The sequence below is a fragment of the Caenorhabditis remanei genome, chromosome II, assembly GCF_010183535.1.
Source record: "Caenorhabditis remanei strain PX506 chromosome II, whole genome shotgun sequence".
Taxonomy (NCBI): domain Eukaryota; kingdom Metazoa; phylum Nematoda; class Chromadorea; order Rhabditida; family Rhabditidae; genus Caenorhabditis; species Caenorhabditis remanei.
Genome location: NC_071329.1, coordinates 9,619,710 through 9,640,333, shown reverse-complemented (window position 1 = coordinate 9,640,333; position 20,624 = coordinate 9,619,710). Strand labels below are relative to the sequence as shown.

The following is a 20,624-nucleotide window of genomic DNA, read 5'->3' as shown; positions in this document are numbered from 1 at the left end:
CCGTCTCGTAATATCACAAAATATCAATTTGTCACTTCATCATTGTCTAACGGAGAAACCTCTAGTTGTCGGAACTCGTGAGCAAAAAGCACGCTGCCTGGTGAGTCGTCAGGGGCAACCAAAACGCCTACCGCCTCTAATCCCAGTTTTTATCACTCCGCCTTTTCCACTTTTTGTTTCTCAACGGACTCAATTATACTCTTTTACTCTCTGTGCGCACCCACTCAAATGGCTACTTGTCCACTATCAAATTGAGACGAGAAATGACGGATGAGCTCGAGAGAAGATGCTGTCGAAGCAATTTTAAATGCACAAAACAAGGTGTGGAATACACTTCCAAAGTTAATCCAAAGGGCTGCTCTTCCTCCAATTGCTCCCAAAACAACACCGAGTATGTTGGTCAAGAATGAGTCGATAGGTTTGTTGATTTCAGCAAAAAAAGTGTGTAGATTTTGAGGGAATTTCTATTAGACTTGAATGATTCATCTATTTTAATCAAGAGCATGATGATGTAAGTATATTGAAAAAGTCATTAGGTCACAAAATAAATCCTTGAACTAACTAGCTTTTTCCTTTTCACCCCTTTCCATATGTTCAAATGAAGAACTGATCTAGATAGTTTTCCAAATGAACTTTTATTCAATTTCCTCTTTTCCAATCATACTTTTTCCAGACATGAGTCGTCCAGTTACATCCGTCGGAAGTCGTCCTCCCACCAATTCAATCGGATTTCCTCCCTTACCAAAACTAGGCAATTTATCTCTGAAACCATTGGAACCAGTTGCTGAAAAACCACAAACTCCACTGTATCCAATTCCAAGAACTAATATTTCATATATGCTTAATTTGAATGACATTGACGAGAATGAGGTGAGTTTCAGTCGAAAATAGTTGCATAGAATTCCTAATTCAGGTTCTACGTCCTGATTCTGTCGCATCCACAGTCATTGATAGTGGTCGAGAAATAATAAGAAAGTTTTTGAGAATCCCAGAAACATTTGCTGAATTTCGAGAACTTTCTGTTGATCTTGACCAAGTATCTGTGGAAGATATTGAGAAGATGTTAGAGAATACGAGAGCTCATGATCATCATAACAGCGGATTCGTTTCTCTAACATCTGTTCTCTCTTCGATTCGAATAATTCATCCATCTGACACGTGGCAACACTTGTTAGATTGGCTGATTGCAACAACTATGGATGAGGATAAACTCAATGAATCTGAAACTGAATCCACTTCCACGACGTCTGTTATTCTTTTTATTATGGATTATCAATTGTTTTTTGAAATTCTTCAGAACGATAAACAGGCGAGAGAAGTCTTGTAAGTCTGCTGAAAAATAAAATAAAAATAATTTATTTTCAGAGCAAACATTCCGGAAGTTCTAGATTCTGATAACAACGGAAGTGTGTTTTCTCATCTTCCGAGTCGACCAACTTCAAGTCAAGAACAAAGAGAAAAAGGAAGAGTTCGAGTTTGTTTTACTTTTTATCTGACTTCTAATCAACTCTTTTAATTTTCAGCTTCTCATTGATCTTGAATTTATTCTTTCTATAAATCCAGACATTGATATTGAAAGATTCAAGTTGGCCACTGAAAAGAAGGTAAAACTTGATCCATTCTGATATCGAAAAACATAAATTATCAGATAATTTCCATTGAAGAGCTGAAAATGCTCTTTCAAATATATGGCCTCGCCGAGCACATTCAACACCTCGAGCAACGAATCATCGATTGCTTTTTGACTCACGATCGACACTTTTGGTAACCATTTTTCGAGTATTAAATTATTTAGTTTTCACCTGTTCATTGGTTCATAGAGTTCAAAAACCAAAGTATTTAGTTGAGTTTCAAGAATTCTCGTGAAATTTGTAGACGTTTTAATAAGAGGTTTGGTTTGTAGTCGGTGGAATAAGAAATTTATAAAATATCAAAAGAATATAAAAGCAGTTTCGAATGGGAATGTATATTATTCTAGCATCTTCTGAAGCTCTGAAACTCAAAAAAACCACAAAATTATAATTTTTCATGGACGTGGCAGAACATAGTTGCATTTTATGTTTTCTTGTTTTCTGAAAACTTTTCTGAACTGAAACAATTGGAAACGACTTGTATAACTCTTCAAGGAATTTTTGATAAGTAAATTGAAAATATCTTTATTTCATTTTGTAGAGGTCATCCTGATTGTTTTGATAGCTGTATTTAAAAAGAAGAAACTTATTCTTTTGGAAGAAGAGAAAGCTAGAAAGAAGGAACTGAAAGTGAGAAAATATGCCAAGGAATTCAGAAAGTTCAAAGGAATCCGGTTTTTAGCAAAAACTATTCGAAGGTATCCTTTATTTCTCAAGTTGCTCTGAAAGAATTCCTAAAAACAGCCAGTCTACTATTCTCCAGTTTCAATGAGAAAATAAACTATTGAAAATACAAAAAAGATGCATCTTTTGCAGTTCAACCTATTATTATAATACAACTCTATATTTTCAGTTTTTCCGCTTTCGTTGGATGCCTCAATCAAATAAATCCATCAATATTACGTGTACTTTCACCATCTCCTCCAACTCCAAAAATTGCTCCTTGGTCTAAACCTCCACTTCGTAAACTTGATGATTCTGGGGTGATTCCTGATCTTGATACAACTGGTTCTAGTTTCAATTCCTAATTCGATTCACTATAATTCTTTCAAAAGTGTTCATTTCATTACTGGTTTTCAATTGTTCTTTCAACTGCTTCTCAGAAATAAAACTTTGTGCTCTTCTTCTTTTTTTTCTTTTTTCTCTCTTTTCTCATCAATCAGCTGCCCCCGATTTTACACATGTCAAACGAGTCCACTTCCCTCTTTTTTCTTATCCAACAGGCGTGTCAAAGTTGGCTTTTCTGAATTTTTAGGTCATTTCAAATTTTTTGAAATTTGAGATTTTTTAACCGCCGAAAACATGCAAAACATGCACTACAATCTTGGAAGATGCCTCTCTATCATTCATTTCCTTTGCGGATTTTTTATTCTGGTAAGTGGATCGAATGAATTTATAGAAAAAGGTGATTTCAGATGACTGGAGTTGGATCAAACTACTTGTCTCATGACCAACTTTCAATGAGTTTCGCGTTCATTTATATTCTGATGTCATTGATTTGTTGTGTCACTACGAGGTATACACTTATAATCTCTATAATTTGGAGGAGGATGACTTCAAAATTTGGAGCATGTGGTTTTAATCATAGCCATCGAGTTTTCAAAAATCAATTCGTAAAATCAAAACAAACGATATATAAGATTCTTGAAATAAAAAGGTAACGTTTAGAGGTTCACTTCACAAACTCATCGTTGATTTGGAGAAAAAACTTCTTTCTGTAGATCTGAAACAATTATTGAATGTAGTATTCAAAATTATGAGATACCGTGAAACCTCTGATAGAGGTGCCCCATTTAATGCGATCTATCTTTTCTTCTAAAGGAGATATCAAAAAGTCGCCAACAGACAAACTATAGCTGAATATTCATAAAATATTTTTTCTGTGGAAAAACATTTGATAGCTCTCGAGCCAATTGAGATATTGTGCTCTAAACTCTCACTACTGGGGGGATGACCTCTATTAGAGGTTCTACGGTAACCGAACAAAACCCATAAATATCGAGGGAAATCCGTTCTGAAATATGTTTCAATTACAGAAACTTCGATCCAATATGCCTTCGAATGTGTGTTCTTTTCTCCTTTCTGATGACAATTGCTTCTGGATATCTCGTCTATCAACATGCCAGCCAAGTAATTTTCCTTCATTCCTTCCAATTTCTTCATAATTTATCCAAATTTCAGACCGAACAAGTTTGTCTCCGTAAATGTGTGAGAACTGAGGACTATTTCCATACTCAACTTGCAATTATCTGTGGAATACAAGGTATTTTCCCATGAGAGAACACACTTCCCTCTCATTTATCTTTTTCAGTTCTCAACTGTGTTATTTCTCTTGTCTACTCGTTTTTATGTCTGAGAAAATCCCCAAAGTGTCAATCGTATGATCGAGTGAAAATGGAACCAGAAGAGCTACCAGTCACCATTTGAAATGCTTTTATAAGGAAAACTAATTTATATTGGAGGAGACACTTTTACCGAATAAATGCTTTAAACTACGTAAACTCATTACTGTAATAAATAATTGAATTTCTCTTCTTTTTGAATAAATTCATTGCGATTACTTGATAAGAATTGGTATCGAAATGGGAGACGAAATATCGGCAGATTTGAAGTCAAACAGTCAAATGTCCGATTCTGTGGAAAATATTCAAAGAAAAATGGTGAGAACAATGAAAAACTGGAAACAACGTTCTTGCCGATTCAGATTCTTCTAGAAATCGAGAAGAATGAAAAGTCAAGTTTTGATGATGTCATAACTGGTGCAGAATCCGATAATGGATGGGAGGACTGTTTGAAAGAAACAGAGTACAGTGTAACAAGTCAATGGATTTCCGAATCTGATAACACAGTTTCTTCGCAAACAATCCAAGAATCTTCTGAAGGTCCAATCAGTTACTATGAGTTGGATGATCTCAATCATAAACCAATTGGAAATAATTCTCGAATGGCTCGTGTTCCGTCTCAATATCAGCTTGATGCTCTTTCTGAAATGTTCATTTTTGATTTACCTCAACATATTGCAATGCAACGAATGGAAAACGCATGTGACCCCGTGGTTTTGAATTCTATCGATCAAGAAGCAGTGAACCGCGGAACAACTCCATGCTTCATTAATTCAGAGTATGTATCCGAGATGATATGATTACTCTGAAAAATACCACTGACCTAAATTGCCCTCTTGTCTCTGGAATGAATTTTGAATTTCAAACTATCACGGTTTGATTCATTCGATTTATTTAATACTTTATTACGAACTGACTGAAAGCATTCTCTGACAGTATCACAAAAGCTGTTGATTTTGTAAGTGGGGAGCAATGCTAACAAAATGATCAGAATATAAATTAGATAGTGTTGATTATTATTGAGAAGTTCACCATGGCGGACGGCTGGTGTCTCCAGGAGACCAGTATCTTCGATCGAGAGGAGATGATTGCTGCGGCCGGTAACCAAAATCTTGACGAACAAAGGGCATAGGAAGAGGTGATTCGTTTTGAGGTCTTCGGTCTGGTCGATCTCTTCTGTTACGATATCCGGCTGGCAATCCATAATCTGGACCAAACGGTTGATTTTCTTCTCTTGGCTGAGCAATGCTCAATCCAACAGACAATCCGTTCACCGTCAATGATCCTTTGCTGTAAATAGCAGCTTGTTAAAAAAGTTTTGACATCAAATAGAATTTAATCAGTAAAAATATAAACGAATATTACCTAACTATACTTTCTGCAGCTTCTGCACTTGACAGTGTTACGAAAGCAAATCCTCTGAACGGCTTCGGAATAAAAACATCGGTCACAACAGCAGTTTCAACGTATGTTTTGGCCTCGTCTCCGAATACTTTTCGTAGTTGATTTTCGTCAACTTTGTCCGTAAGTCTGCCTACGAAGATACGACTAATGGATGGTCTACCTTGTTTATCCTGTAAATACTGAAGTTCGTTTTAACCGTTGAATTGATTCACCAACCCTGCCATCTGGGACCTTGACATCACAACGTCGACCGTCAATCATGTGTTGTGGAATAGCAAGAACTTTGTTTTGTTCACCGACTGATGCCATTCGGACGAATCCGAATCCTTTTGAACTGCCATCCGACTTTCGTTTGATCTGAATCAAGTATATTAGATCTACTTTTTTCTTGAAACACCACTATCAAAGTTAAGAATGACACTGTCTGCAATCAATTATTTCTCTTCAAACAATTTCAGTCTCACGAACCTCACAGAACACAACAGTTCCTATGTCTTCGAAGTATTTCTGAAAGCACTCGTCGCCAGTTTTGAAGTCCACACCGAGCACGATGAGGTCAACTGGCTGACTTTCTCTCTCAACCGCTCTCTTCCTGCCGGACCGTCCGTCACGACCGTCATCCGAATCCGAATCGTCACTCGATCCCACTTTACGTCTCTTCGCACTCGTCGCGTCAGCTGATGACAACGCTCTGACTCTCTCGCTCTCTGAATCACACTACGTCACTCTAACGTCTTCTCACAGACTGTCTGATTAATCGTCTTCTACTCACTTGCCAACAGAAACAGTTCAACTCGTAGAACTCGGACTCAGATAATTTTTGGATTAAAAAAAACTTACGAGATGCGATAATAACGTGGAATGTTTTGTTTTCCCATCCATCTGTAGGAGCGAGCAGTTTCAAACCGCTTGGATCTACTCTGAACCAATTTTCAATCTTTCGAATGATAGACTAGGAACTTACTGAACTGCTCGATTAGCTCCAGTTTTTGGGTTTTTGTACTTCAGACCAGTAGCACCGGGAAAAGACGCCTGAAGTGTACTCATCAGAACAATTCCATCAACAGTTGGAAGTTCTATTGGTTCTTCTCCGGACGGATCTTGTACTGTGATGAACTCTGGATCGGCGTCTTTCTTTTCAGCAGACCCAGTTTGCGCCTGAAAAGATGTAACTAAACGAAATGTAAAATTTTAGTGAAAAATCATACCAACTCGGCTTCCTTTTTGATTTCTTTCACTTCATCTAAAGGCGATTTCACATTGTCCTCCGATTTCGATTCTGTTGATTCTGCTTTCGGTGAATTTTCCGTCATGCGTTTCTCTGAAACAAATAAATATTAATTTCAGAGAAAAGATCGATAAAGCTGAAGCGAACACTCAATGCTCAAAAATAACTTTTGGCCTGGTGGTGTCAACACCTTAACGCGCAAATGCACAGAAATATCTACCGTAGCATTGAGCTTTTTCATTCGAGAATTGCAAACAAAATGGAAAATTCGAAGAATGTAGTGATGAGTTCAAATCCAACTGGTACTGCTAAATGGAAAATAAGGTGAGTATTAATTTCAATTTACTATATTTTAATAGTTTACGCTGTAGATTGCACGAAATTCTGCGATATCCAATGAGAAGGACAGGACCAGCAATTGTTGCATCAACTCTTCTTTATGTGGCGATGTACAATATTGGAGTCAGGTAAAACTATTACCTCTAAAAATTTATTCGTAATTTTTGTATTATTAAGATGGTGGAAAGGCGAAAATCATCCCATCAATCGTTTCATGTGGCGGATACAGGAACAAAACGGAAACATCGATCCCGTTCTCCGCGCTAAAAAAGAAGCGGTAATTTTTTTCTTTTCAGTATTTTGATGAATTTTTCGGTTACAGGTTCTTTCCTATCAAGAAGACCGATTTTACCGCCCGCGAGACACAGTGCCAGATCTTGGTGTTTGAATATTCGTTTTGATAGGAATAAAAGGTTTTTTTCAATTTCATAGATACACAATTGGTCACTGTGTTGATCAAGAATTATAATACGTTTCATGAATGTTAAGTGAAGCAGTAGTCATATATTGTGTAGCATAATCGAAATCACTTCATTCAATTACAATGAAACTTACAAAAAGCGGAAGATGAAGAAAATAAAACTCAGTTCGTTTCAAGAAGAATTCTATGAACTAAATGACTGTTCAAAACTATTTATCGGTATGTTCCATACTCCTTCTTGTGATTTCCCCAGTATTCTGGATCGTCGGCCGAATCCTTTGGAATACCGAGCTCTTCATCAGTAAATTCGGTGAGGTACGGCATATACCAATGACCAAGAAGATGACCAGAGTGGTAGTACATGTGGTAAGAGAACCATGCCCAAATGACGGCAGAGATGAAGTAGGTCACACAGCGGTCGATGTACGTACGACCAGTTGTTGGAGTACGATAGAAATAGCTGAAAAATTGCTATAAGACTTTTGAGACAGTAATAAACTCACTCTGGAATTGGTTTATCTCCCTTCGAAATTGTTCCACGGTAGTCCCCGTCATAGGTGTGCAACTCTGGATTTTCGGATGCTCCCATTTTTCCTCCAACTGGTACGTTTGGACCAACAGCGTCAGATCCCCATGCGAATCGATGTCTGGAATCTGATAGAATGTGTTTACATAGTGATCAAGAACTCATACCTGACAGAAGTGAGTCGTGGAGCTGAAGTTATGAGACCACGATTGCGGAGTTGCTGCAACGCCAGTTGGGCTACAAACTTATTTCCCAACATGGTCAGAACCTAAAAACAAGTGTGAGCGGAACAGAATGAAAGGCAGACAAATATAAAATAAGTTCAGCCGGCATCAGACCGATATGGGTATTGAATAATATTTTTGAAATAAATTTTTTCAATAAAACGAACATAACAACAACAAATAATCAGCAGTAACGAAAAAATATTATGAGAATTAGAGTAGAAATTAGAGGAAGAAACGACGACGACTGGTTTCCATTTCGTGTCTCTGAAAAATTGAAAGATAGGCTTCTGTTTGTTTTTGAAAAATTGAATTTTACCTTGAGAACCCATTCGAATTCTCCCCATTTGGCATCGAAAGTTCCTTTTTGTAACCACTTCAATCTCAACGTGAATCTTGGACCCAGTTCCAAGAGTGCTGCTTTTGTGCCTTCTTTCTTGAACTCGTATCTGAAAATAAAACATTTTGATGAAAAACTGAACACTGAACAAACCTGTGATGTCTGAAGAAGATGTAATCTCTTTGATTATGGAAAGTGACAACTCGACGTCCAGTAAACTTGGGATCATGTGGGAAGAGACAAGCGAGCATGCGGGCGATGCTGAAAAAGAATGAAATTATGTGTTTTTCAATTGAATGTTTTCTTACTTGTGTCCAAGACGAGTGTTGAAATTGTTCAAAATAACTTCTGGAAAGTGAGCAGTGGATTCTCCAAACTTCTGAAGAATGAAACTTTAAACTCATATCAAAACATGTTCGATCACGTACCTTTAAATCTTGAGTGAATGTCAAACTATTGATTTTGAAGTAAGCAGTAGGACCTTCTGGCAAATGACAGAAGATAATGCCGTTTGGCTTCTTTCTGTCTTCATGAACGACGAGCAAATCAGTGAATTCTCTCTCCTTCGCTTGCTCGATAATCGTTTTCAGTAGAACATTCTTTCTTGTGAACATCTCTGAATTCGGGATGCATTTTTGAAGTTCAAAACAGAATTTGAATGTGGTCTGAAATATAAATCGATTTCAAACCCCTTTATTACTCTTGATAAACTCACAATCTTTGCTTTAGGAGTCATGGTGATCATCACTTTGGGTGTGGTCTCTCTGTTGAAATATGGGGCAAACTCATCATTTGCTTCATCATGTTCCACTTCATCGTCTTGTTCGTCAACCATAGTCGCATCGTATTCTCTCATGCTTTCGATTGTTTTTGGAACCTCTTTCTGTGGAGCACTCTCTCCCAGCTCATCTCTGATTTTTGTTCTTTCTTCCTGTCGAGCTCGTTTGTCTTTTCGCAAGGCTCTTTTCAATGCTTTTCCACGTTGACTTTTCGGCAAATGCTTGAAATCGTCTTTTGTCTTGGTGGCAGTTGATTTTGATGCCTCATACTTTTCAAGCAATTCTTGAAGTTTTTCATCAGTTAATTCCAGTTCTTGCTTGACTTCTTTTTTGATTACTTTCTTTTTCTTCTTTGGAGGTTCATCTTCCTCAGAGTCTACAACAATGTCTTCCGCCTCCTCAAAACCTTCTTCATCGACATCACCAGAAACTTCTTCTTCAACGAAATCTATCATCGAATCTTCTTGCTTTGACTTCTTCGACTTTTTTGGAGCCATCTGAAGATTCATTTGACAATTAGGAATGAACCGGTCAAAACAAAAAGATAAAAAACATTGGCAGTAGAAACCAATAACTTTCAAAACTTCTTAACATTTTTAAACTTGAAAACTTTTATAATACCTGAAAACACTGGCAAATGTGAAAACCGTCGAGGAATGCAATAATATACAAATAAAGCTAACCGTGTACAAACTTGAGATTAGAACATATATTGAGGTAATAAAAACTGACAAACAAAGGAAAACAGACTAGAGCTCATCGTCAAACTGTAAATGTGAAGTGGGCGGTCGCATTTTCGCCAACTCAAGATCCGTTTTTGCATCTACTCGTTTACACCCGGAAGAGGAGAACGCTTTTGAAGACTCTGGGAAGTATTGAAGTGAATTCAGTACTCTTTCTACGAATTCAACATCTGATACAAGATCACTGCGTCCGCGTTTTCGAAGATATGCACCAACACAGCTTTTAACATGTTCTCGTTGTAAAGGAAGAAATGGAATGAAGTGGTCAATAAGATGATTTGAGATAAGTTCACTCATCTGAAGTCCACCTTTTTCGTTGAATGAAAAATTCATTAGATCTCTCTCGAACGATTCCAATCTGAGTTGTTCTCGTGGATATCCATTTTCATATTGTTTTAGTGTGATTTCAGCGATTTTTCCTCCTCCCTTATTACTTAGTAGAATGAAGATGCTTCTTCGGAAATCAACACCGGAAACAGAAGAGTAATAATCAAGAAACGGTTTGATTGCTCCGAGTAATTGCTCTGGGAGTTTGTCAGTCTCATCGAAAATAAAAATTGATCGGTGACACTTTTGTACAGTTGTTAAAATCCTATTTCGCAATTCCATCTGATAATCTTCAATTTTGCTTTTATCTGGGAAGTCGTTAGTCGCAACAATGTGCTGAACAAAGTTGCTGCGCAATCCTTGTCTGAAATAACGAATTGATAAATACTATTACGAAAACTCCTCCTTACTTGAACGTATTATTCGCAATGATTTCAGCGACATAGTTCTTTCCAGAACCCGTATAACCATGAAAAGAAAGAACGAGTGGCTTTCGAGGACTCTCGTTGAACCAGTGGGCTTTTATAGCATTAACAACAACGTCTTTCACTAAATGCTGTCCATATAAGAGATTCGCAATGTCTGCATCCAGAGCTGAAAATATAAATAATTTGTAAGCAGCGGAATTCGAAGTTACAATGATGATTGAAGTTTACGTCTGGTTCGTGGCAGCACTCGTATAGGTGACATCTCAGGCGATCTCTCAGCCCCCAGAAAGCACCGGCGGAGATAGCAATTGCAGTACCTGAGGATGTGTCAAGATATATATCATTCAAAGTTAAGGATGACACCTTACCAGTTAGCAAACTGATCAATTCAGAATTTACACCCAAGAATTGGAGTAGCAGTAGTAGGGCATAGTACGTTCTCATCCACCTATAAACGAATAATGTATGACTACTCAAGAACGTAAAGAAATATTAGGTGAACTCTGAAGTTTGGAAAAGTAAGCTAATAAGACAATTCAGAAGCATTTCATTGGAAAAATACGAGTTCGACTTGTTTGCACGGCGAAAAATGGGGTTCACTTTGACGTGTTGGTGTTTGCAGACTCGTCAACCGTAGTCCGAGCAATAAAAAAGCAATAGGATCCATTTTTCAAGACAGCACTATTTTGAAATATATCGAGACAAACGTAAAATAGCTTCCAGACACCACTTGGAATATCCCGGATTTCAGTAAACATTCAAGTCTTTCCAATAAAAAGATTCATTATATGAAAAAGGGAATGTCAACATGCGAAAACGAAGAGTAACAAAAATTCAATAAATTAACAAAATGAGGTTATAAAGTCATAAAATATTACATGATTTCAGAATGAGTCGTTTAGCACTTATTTAAGCTTAAAAAAAGGAAACTCCAAAATTTCGGCGAATGATGGACGACGGTACGGGTCGAAGGTTAGAATTTTTTCGAGGGTGCCGAATAAATCACATGCAGCTATATCGCCAGGGCGTTTATTTTTCTGGAAGAAACGTTTTTTGATGATAGTTTCGCAGTGGATTACCCACGTAGAGAGGCATCACTAATTCTGGTTTCGATGTGATTTCTTCTATCATGTAAACGCTGTTATAGTCTCTCACGCTCAATTCCGTACTTCTGAACACAAGATTTGTATATTTCTGACACTTTCTTTCCTAACCTTTCAGATGCTTCCCTCATCATTCGAGGTGTTGGCTCTTGTCTTACGGTTCTCTGCATCATATCAAACTGCACCGCTTCCGAATCTGACAGGTTGTTGTTACCGTAGAAAAGCAGTTCAAAGGTGTACATTTCGTAGATGATGCAACCAAACGACCACACGTCAACTGTTTTAGTGAGTGGAAGACCTGAACTTAAAATTTTAAAGCATTAAATCAATATGTGACAAACCAATAAAAACTTCTGGAGCTCTGTAATTTTGTGTCTGTGCTAATTCATTCGTTTCGTTGACCAAAGACACACGAGAACATCCGAAATCACCAACAACAACAGACGTATCAGATATTTCGACGTAGCAAATTCCCTCTTCTACCACATAATTGACAACAAATTTCGGATTTTTCAGGAATACATTTTCCGGCTTTAAGTCCAAATGGAGAATTTTCTTATCATCAAGCGCCTTCATTCCTGATGCAATCTGAGATCCGGCATCACGAATAGTGGAAATTCTAAATGCAAACTGTTCTAAATGTGTGTTTCGAGCTTTAGTTGCTTCCATAATATCGAACAACGATAATCCAGCGTAATCCATCATAATGAAGTTCTTGCGATATCGTGCTGTCTCAGATTCAAGTTGTCCTACACTGTGGAACGCCAATAAGTTGGGATGCTTAAAGTAGCCGATAGCTCGCATCATCTAAATAAAACAATTACATATGTATTAGACATCAATATTTCACTTACATCGGACTCCTCTTTCCAGAGCTTGTAGCATTCTTCTTCGGATCGTTCATTACGGAACAGCTTAATAGCTAATTCTTTTCCCTGAAAATTTATAAAACTTGTGAAAGGCTTTTTTTTATATTTATTTACGTTTTCTTTAACCAATAAGACGTCCGCAAAGTTTCCACTTCCCAATTGTTTGATAGCTTCAACTGGAACACCAAAAATGATTATCGAGTATAGTATATGCAAACTCACATGTTCTGTCTTGAGTAGTTACGAGAATATGTGGAGGATATAGTGCAGAAATGGCGTATTTCTTTGTTTGTTGTTTTTCGTTTTTGAGTTTTTCTCGATTGTAGCTATCAAAGGAGAGTGCCCTATTCATCTGAAAAATAATTTTTCAACATGAGATATGAAGAAACGAAAAGAGAACGAAAATCGAATTGATCGCAATAAGGAGCGTGTTTCGAATTTTCAAACGCGAAAGACGCTGCCGTTTCGCTGCCTATAATAATGTACAATGCATTATGGAAAGCTTTTTCTTAAAGAATGGTTGAGCAATTCCAAAAAAATAACGAAATGTTCAAATTATTTTTAAAAAAATTGAAAATAAAAATGTATTGTTCAAAGGAGCATCTCTTCTACGCATCTTCTACTTTTTTACTCGAAAAGGTTACTGTAAATAACCGCTTCGAGACCTTCAATAATTTCAGTACTTGTGAACTCATTTTTCTTGGGAAAATGAAGAATCCAGTTTGAAAAAAAAAAACACGAGAAAATTTGTTTTAAAGAAATGGAATCAAAATACTCTCACTTGAATTCGGCGCAAAACATTTATAACAAACTATACCCATGGATTTCCTCAGCTTTCAATAAAAAAAGATATGCCAAAACTAGGCATTGACATTGTCAACTTCCGTATTGTGATGGTTTATGCATCTCTAAGTACAAGATATTGCTCCACAGAAATCAGCCGCAAAATATAAACATGGGCGCGGTTGCGGTTCCGGGATCATCGTCAGGTAAAAATATCTTTGATTACTAATAGTAAGAAAGTGTGTTTTTGGAGAAAATAGCGTATTGGGATGAATCATTATTACGCCTGGACCTGATTGGATTCTTGGCAGTTAGACGTTTGAAAAAGAACATGAATTCTACAAGATGACCCTCACGATTCACATTTTACTCGAAATCTTTTCGCCTCAAACCTTCTGAGACCAGCACCTACAACATCTCCAGGTTTAACCGCAATCGTTATCAATTGTATTTTTGTACTGAGTCTCCAGCTTTTTCTATATTACCCCGTCAACAAAACTGTTGAATTCAGTTTCTTCCCTTATATTTTACCTTATTCTTTCCATGCATAGTCATCATCATTTACAAGAGTCATACGGAAGCATCCTCTCTTTTTTCATTTCAATGTCACACCACTTCTTCTGATGTCTCTTCAATATCATTCACTATTTCTCCACATGTCCTTTTTCTATAATATATGGTCACAATACATATAGATAGGCGGATACTCCCTGCGAAACTGAATTATTTGCTCTTTTGCCATAAAATTGCTGCCTGCCCCGTCGGCGTGATCGGTTGCGCCAGCGTTATCAATATTTTTCAAAATAACTTTCTCTCGTTTCTCTCTGTTTAACTTTTTCTGTTTGGTCTCATTTTTCAGGGATACTGCCACTTTTCACACTTTCATTTTTCTTCGAATCGATCTGTTAGTGATCCATGTTTCGATGGAAAATGACTCAAATGTTTGCATTGTGTGGATCAAATGATGTGGCATAAGCCGTCTGCAAACGAGTCATCATAGACTTTCTTCCTCTATTGATTACGGTTTTTCAGTTAGAAGTGTTTCGTAAGAAAACATATTAGGTGTGACGTAAATACTTGTTTATTTCATGATGTTTTAAATAGAAATATGTCAAATTAAACTAACATCGTGACTCTTAGAGTAGGTAGGATTCAGGTTTTTCTATTGTTTGACAATCTGAAATCTGTTACAGTAACACTTTGTGGTCTCTGCAAAGTACATAATCTAATCTTGAAACGTAGTCTCGTGTTCAAGTGAAATACAAATAACATATTTAGAATCTCTTTCAAAATTCGTAAATATTCCTTAAAAAATGAGTTCGACTTTCTCAAAGTTTACCTGAACCACATGAAGACAAACGAGATCATATAAATTCCCACGTTTTGTTCTGAAAGTTACGCATCCCTTTTTGATTTTGTTATTTCTATAAAATTAAGATCTAGACTCTCTTATTGTTTCCACAAAACCAACCAATTCGAGAAAAGAAACCCTTGTTTGCTTTAGTACTACACATTCTGCGTCCAGAATATTTCTCTACATGACTCCGAAAGTTTTAAATTTCATAAGACATGAATTCCATGATTCAAGTTTTCCCGAAAATGTCAGCTGCGTTTATGAGTTTCTTTTTTTGATTCCTACTGAACTTTATCATCAGTTTCTCTTCTAGTTTCGTCACACTTTGATATATTGTTTCTTCCTTTACTAGGCCAACCAAAAAGTTTCAAATCAGTGTTCCATATTTCCCAACTATACAAGTCATCTGACTCTTTCTTTTTTTCCCTTTTTCCACCTCATGCTTTTCCTTTGTTTTATTCCTTTTCCGTCCCGTTTTCTGTTTTCATCAAACATTTTCTTCCCTTACATTTCCAATCGATAGCAGTCCCGAGAACACACTTTTTATCACTAAAAACTCGACAACGAGCAGAAGAGTGGTGACTGAAAAGAATAATTTTTGCTTACTCACAACATGTTTCGGTGACCGACGGGAACCTGTTTCTCTCTGCTCACTTCTACTTTTGTTTTCTCGATTTTTCATGGTTTCTGAACGTCAGATTTTGAATTTTCAATTTTGGAATTTCAGACAAAAAAGATGGGTTATCAAGAGATGAAGGAAATGCCACAAGTGCTGAAACCAGCACTTCTGCTTCTAACTCTTCTTCAAATCATTTTTATGGCATCTCCAGGTCTTCGTGCATGGGGATGGTTCGTTTGTCTCACAGCAATTCTTGAATTTATCACAGCTATTGGAGTATTTGGTGCTGTTTTCTTTGATCTTCTCTTCACGAAATCTGGACAATGGGTTCTTATTGTAGGTTGTTTTGAAATTGAAAACTGACTTATGAAACGGTGAATTGATTTTGTTATAGAAATAAGATTGAAGCCATGATTTAGTTCTGTCTCAATGAGTTTTCATGGCATCCGCTTCAAATCTTCCTGAGTTAAAATACAAATTGAGGAAATACACATGAAACCAGCCAATAAAAACCTTGGTTTATAATATTTCAGGAACTTGGATACAGTGCAGTCTTTTGTGTCTGCAGTGCTCTCAACACCATCTACTATTTCTGTAATATCTTCTATCATTTCAATTTCTGGTTCCTTCTCGCAACTGTGAGTATCCGAGTTTGTTGGGAGCTGATCTTGAACTAAATTTTTTCAAATAAGCCCACATTCTCATAAAACCTCTTTTTTCCAGATCATATCAGTATTGCTCGTCCTTGCATACGGTCTAAATACTCTTGTTCACTGGACCGCCCGAACTGGTACAACATCTACTTCGAGCACTTCAAATCAAGCAACAGCTGGCCCACCACCATCAGCTTATCCAGCTGGAATCAATCCTGCCTAAACGTTTTCTTTCGATTCATTTCCTTTATTCGGTTTTTTAACTTCGCCTATTTATTGTTGAACTGACCGCAATCTTTCTTCTTTTTTTTCTCTTCTTGACATTCTGGAATTTTGGATAAAGCTTTGTCTTCTTTCCGGGTTTTATGTACTTCTTAGAATTAGGAGAAGACCCTTTTTAGAATCGAGCGTATGCAACTGAGCTGTTTGAAAAATGAAAATAAAAGTATCAAGCCGTCTTCCGAGTTAGGCATAGTATGGGATATATTATTAAAAAATAATAATTACTGTAATTTAGAAACCAACATTAGTAACCTGGAAACCTACAGATTCTTTCCATCTTCATCAACTTTGGCAGTAATGTAGTTAAAAAGAATGTTACTGAATCAGAAAAAATCGGATGGACTTAAAATTTCTAGGACACTGATGAGCTGAATCTCGTCTACCAGCCAGTCATTTTTGGAAGTTCTTTGTGTGTTTCTGGTGTTCTGTATTCATTATGTGTTGACTCCACTTCTCTGATTTTTATGGCGTTACGGTCAATCTTCTTCAATAAAACAATTTGTCTTCTTCTTCTTGTTCTCCCTTTGTGCACTTTTTTGCAGAGAAGAGAGAATTACAGAATTAAGACGCACTCTCCGAGTCGATCGAGCATCGATCAACAGACCATGTTCACCCGAAAAAAGTTGACCATCTCCGATTTGTCAATCCTTTTGATCAGAGATAGTATCAAGTGTTTTCAGCAGAACGGAGTACTTTTTGGCCAGGTCCGTCACCTGAGTACCTAGGAAATTCAAAAAATCGATATTTTTCGAAAATTTTTCCTGAAGTAGTTAGCTATGAAATCTTAACGGGAAATTAATGTAGACACTATTTTAAGCATTTTTTGTGTTCAGAACAAAATTCCAGCTCAACACCTTCATAGTGAAAATTTTGAAAATTCATGAAATTTTTGGGTTTTTTTCATGAAATCGTTTTTATCTCGACAGTGACACGAGAAGACAACGTTTTTTATTTGAAATTCAAAATCTACATAAAATTTGGTATCGGAAACATGTTGTCCCTACTCGTAACTCGGGGACCAAAGAACGGTTTTTGAGGGAAGAATGAGAAAAACTTGGATTTTAATTTTCGAGGTCCTCCGGTAAATCATTTTTGATGTTCCAAAACAAAGGTTTTTAAAATTTTTTATTTAGTCATGTCATTTTATTTTATTCCCAACACGATTTTCGATCATACCACAAAAAATTTTTCGAAAAAATTGAATTTTTTGAATTTTTGAAATTTTTCCTGAAATGAATTTTTTGAACTGAAATATGAAGGATAACAGTATAAAATTAGGAGGATATGATTGAAACATAATTTAGGTTTATGAAAAAACTAATTTCCATCATCGGGTCATCTGCAACGTACGCTTTCAGTGTGAAATTTAGAGAAATGTTCAACTACGGTAGTTGATGCATAGGAACTTAGTACTTGCAACGTTATTTGGCAAAGGACTGTGTTGAAAACGACAGAAAACATAAGAAAACTGCAAAAGTAGATTAATATAGCGAGACTTTCGAAAAAAAAATTGAAAAAAAGAGACTCATACATGTTCAATGGTCTGACCTTTTTTGGAAGTCAGAAAAGGTTTTTTTTCAATTTTTTTTTCGAAAGTCTCGCTATATTAATCTACTTTTGCAGTTTTCTTATGTTTTCTGTCGTTTTCAACACAGTCCTTTGCCAAATAACGTTGCAAGTACAAAGTTCCTATGCATCAACTACCGTAGTTGAACATTTCTCTAAATTTCACACTGAAAGCGCACGTTGCAGATGACCCGATGATGGAAATTAGTTTTTTCATAAACCTAAATTATGTTTCAATCATATCCTTCTAGTTTTATACTGTTATCCTTCATATTTCAGTTCAAAAAATTCATTTCAGGAAAAATTTCAAAAATTCAAAAAATTCAATTTTTTCGAAAAATTTTTTGTGGTATGATCGAAAATCGTGTTGGGAATAAAATAAAATGACATGACTAAATAAAAAAATTTTAAAAACCTTTGTTTTGGAACATCAAAAATGATTTACCGGAGGACCTCGAAAATTAAAATCCAAGTTTTTCTCATTCTTCCCTCAAAAACCGTTCTTTGGTCCCCGAGTTACGAGTAGGGACAACATGTTTCCGATACCAAATTTTATGTAGATTTTGAATTTCAAATAAAAAACGTTGTCTTCTCGTGTCACTGTCGAGATAAAAACGATTTCATGAAAAAAACCCAAAAATTTCATGAATTTTCAAAATTTTCACTATGAAGGTGTTGAGCTGGAATTTTGTTCTGAACACAAAAAATGCTTAAAATAGTGTCTACATTAATTTCCCGTTAAGATTTCATAGCTAACTACTTCAGGAAAAATTTTCGAAAAATATCGATTTTTTGATTTTTCTAGGTACCCAGGTGACGGACCTGGCCAAAAAGTACTCCGTTCTGCTGAAAACACTTGATACTATCTCTGATCAAAAGGATTGACAAATCGGAGATGGTCAACTTTTTTCGGGTGAACATGGGTGATCGAACGAGTCAGAGAGTGCGTCTTAAGCTCCGAACACATGTGTCGTTCTGGTCGATAATCCGAAAATACGGAATGCGCCTGAGTTGTGCTCCTTCTCTCACTCTTCTTCTTCTTCTGCTCCGTCCAGGGTCTCTCCCCGTGCGGCTCCTGTTGAGGGACAGTGCGCGCAAGGCGTGTTTGCAAATGCAAACAATGACCGGATGGTATGTGTATGGGTCTCCACCGATCAGCGTGCTTCTCGCCACCACTGGAATCGTATTTTGCCACTTTTCTGCTATTCCACCTCTGCCTGATCCTTTCACAGTCATGCCAAAGTCCTTAGTCACTAGTTTCCTTTTTGTTTCTTTTAACCAACTTTTTCAATCTCTTTTCATTTCAAATGTTCCAGCTAGCTTCTAACAAATCTCAATGAACTCTCCACTTTTTGTTATCTTTCATCATCCCAGCTAAATTCTTGAAACATCCCTTCTTTCTAGTCTTTTCTTTTGGAGATTTACCGCCGATTAATGGTTCTGAAACCTCATCATCCGACTATTGTTCAAACACTCTCGAAAAAAATGTCACAAACAAAAAACGTCGTCGTATTCGGGGAGAGAAGTTTGCCGAAAATACGAACAGGCGACTCGTCCTTTTGTCGCTTCTTTGCTTCGAGTTCGAATTTCACAACTTACACCACTAATTTGTGCACTCCGTTTCTTCCCATTTCGGAGATTCGACTTATTCGAAAACTCGCTCCTTCTTTTCTTCTTCGTTGGTCATTTGTCGGAAGGTTAAACAAGGCTTACATTCCCACCTTCTCCGTTTTTTCTTTCTCTTGATTGACCCTAATTGACTGTTACTGTAGTTTCAAAATTTTCGAGTTATTGGTTGACTTGATCATATCATTGTCTGTCGTTAACAGCTCAACACCAGCTAAAATCTCACTGTTTCACATTTTGATACCAATGCTCTAACCTATTTTTACAATTCTTAGACTCAGGATCTAGATCAATTAAGATATTTTTTTCGAATATTCAAATCCTCTACTTAACTATAACATTCCTCTCCCATGTGTTTAAATCTAGATAGTTCCTAAGTAAGAATGCATCGATTTTCCATGCTTCTCTTCTATTCGATACGGTTCATGTTATCGTTTATCCTCTCTCTTATTCCTCTTGAAACATTCCTTTTCTCTCTCTCTCTTTCCACTTGTGCCTATTCATTGTATCCATGTCAATTATCGCATGCTTCTGCTCAACACAAACACTTCCGCGCTCTCTCATTCAAATGTTTGCAATTGCTGTTTTGTTGTTCTTTTCGGTCAATCAATCCGGAACCCTTGTCTCTCCCCAATGAACATTTAAATTGAAATGTTTCATAATAATCGGTGTGTGGCAAGGTGTCAAACCGAGCCAGCGCGCCCGGTACGTCTCTGGAATGGAGGGCAGGAGCTCGAGTGGCTCCGCGGAGTCCGCCAAAACCAGCTTGGTTTCTGCCGCCTGCTCCAACCACAGTCGTTTTCTGCTCAGAGAGCGCAGTGCGCGTGTGACGTCAAACACGTAATCAGTGGTAGACTGGAATCCAGTATACCATTGGTCAATGACTAATTGCAAACATTTCCTCACACCTTCCAATTCTCATTACTTCTTTCGATTCTCTCGAAACTTTCATTCTTCCAACTAGCTTCTTTTTATGACTCATGATCTTTTATGAAGATGTTTTTATCTTTCCCGATAAGGATATTCGAGCAATTGAT

The 20,624-nt window shown here is 36.9% G+C and overlaps 9 protein-coding genes across 9 annotated transcripts; 4 read left to right on the top strand and 5 right to left on the bottom strand.

The window, feature by feature from the left end:
- Window positions 1-675: 675 nt before the first annotated feature.
- GCK72_005649 (uncharacterized protein) lies at window positions 676-4,058 on the top strand (the record flags this gene model as incomplete). The annotated part of the gene is made up of 10 exons (XM_003117082.2): window positions 676-870; window positions 914-1,323; window positions 1,366-1,474; window positions 1,524-1,604; window positions 1,649-1,764; window positions 2,485-2,614; window positions 3,047-3,147; window positions 3,668-3,761; window positions 3,813-3,894; window positions 3,943-4,058. 10 exons carry the CDS (start codon window positions 676-678, stop codon window positions 4,056-4,058), a joined length of 1,434 nt encoding a protein of 477 aa, XP_003117130.2.
- Window positions 4,059-4,213: 155 nt separating this feature from the next.
- GCK72_005648 (uncharacterized protein) lies at window positions 4,214-4,773 on the top strand (the record flags this gene model as incomplete). The annotated part of the gene is made up of 2 exons (XM_003117215.2): window positions 4,214-4,291; window positions 4,336-4,773. 2 exons carry the CDS (start codon window positions 4,214-4,216, stop codon window positions 4,771-4,773), a joined length of 516 nt encoding a protein of 171 aa, XP_003117263.2.
- Window positions 4,774-5,001: 228 nt separating this feature from the next.
- GCK72_005647 (uncharacterized protein) lies at window positions 5,002-6,690 on the bottom strand (the record flags this gene model as incomplete). The annotated part of the gene is made up of 7 exons (XM_003116956.1): window positions 5,002-5,263; window positions 5,339-5,547; window positions 5,594-5,734; window positions 5,846-6,084; window positions 6,218-6,297; window positions 6,342-6,535; window positions 6,586-6,690. The coding sequence occupies 7 exons, from the start codon at window positions 6,688-6,690 to the stop codon at window positions 5,002-5,004; spliced, it is 1,230 nt and encodes a 409-aa protein (XP_003117004.1).
- A 174-nt stretch (window positions 6,691-6,864) lies between these two features.
- GCK72_005646 (uncharacterized protein) lies at window positions 6,865-7,332 on the top strand (the record flags this gene model as incomplete). The annotated part of the gene is made up of 4 exons (XM_003116773.1): window positions 6,865-6,929; window positions 6,977-7,072; window positions 7,122-7,221; window positions 7,267-7,332. The coding sequence occupies 4 exons, from the start codon at window positions 6,865-6,867 to the stop codon at window positions 7,330-7,332; spliced, it is 327 nt and encodes a 108-aa protein (XP_003116821.1).
- Window positions 7,333-7,578: 246 nt separating this feature from the next.
- Window positions 7,579-8,150, bottom strand: GCK72_005645 (uncharacterized protein; the record flags this gene model as incomplete). The annotated part of the gene is made up of 3 exons (XM_003117033.1): window positions 7,579-7,825; window positions 7,869-8,012; window positions 8,059-8,150. The coding sequence occupies 3 exons, from the start codon at window positions 8,148-8,150 to the stop codon at window positions 7,579-7,581; spliced, it is 483 nt and encodes a 160-aa protein (XP_003117081.1).
- A 190-nt stretch (window positions 8,151-8,340) lies between these two features.
- GCK72_005644 (uncharacterized protein) lies at window positions 8,341-9,731 on the bottom strand (the record flags this gene model as incomplete). The annotated part of the gene is made up of 6 exons (XM_003117320.1): window positions 8,341-8,382; window positions 8,435-8,564; window positions 8,609-8,716; window positions 8,764-8,834; window positions 8,884-9,120; window positions 9,171-9,731. 6 exons carry the CDS (start codon window positions 9,729-9,731, stop codon window positions 8,341-8,343), a joined length of 1,149 nt encoding a protein of 382 aa, XP_003117368.1.
- Window positions 9,732-9,983: 252 nt separating this feature from the next.
- Window positions 9,984-11,176, bottom strand: GCK72_005643 (uncharacterized protein; the record flags this gene model as incomplete). Its single annotated transcript, XM_053725269.1, has 4 exons — window positions 9,984-10,668; window positions 10,715-10,898; window positions 10,942-11,049; window positions 11,101-11,176. The coding sequence occupies 4 exons, from the start codon at window positions 11,174-11,176 to the stop codon at window positions 9,984-9,986; spliced, it is 1,053 nt and encodes a 350-aa protein (XP_053589463.1).
- A 461-nt stretch (window positions 11,177-11,637) lies between these two features.
- On the bottom strand, window positions 11,638-13,056 carry GCK72_005642 (uncharacterized protein; the record flags this gene model as incomplete). The annotated part of the gene is made up of 7 exons (XM_003117099.2): window positions 11,638-11,769; window positions 11,816-11,903; window positions 11,947-12,133; window positions 12,177-12,642; window positions 12,690-12,770; window positions 12,819-12,880; window positions 12,927-13,056. The coding sequence occupies 7 exons, from the start codon at window positions 13,054-13,056 to the stop codon at window positions 11,638-11,640; spliced, it is 1,146 nt and encodes a 381-aa protein (XP_003117147.2).
- Window positions 13,057-15,577: 2,521 nt separating this feature from the next.
- On the top strand, window positions 15,578-16,336 carry GCK72_005641 (uncharacterized protein; the record flags this gene model as incomplete). The annotated part of the gene is made up of 3 exons (XM_003117405.2): window positions 15,578-15,796; window positions 15,994-16,098; window positions 16,184-16,336. 3 exons carry the CDS (start codon window positions 15,578-15,580, stop codon window positions 16,334-16,336), a joined length of 477 nt encoding a protein of 158 aa, XP_003117453.2.
- Between the last annotated feature and the right edge of the window lie 4,288 nt (window positions 16,337-20,624).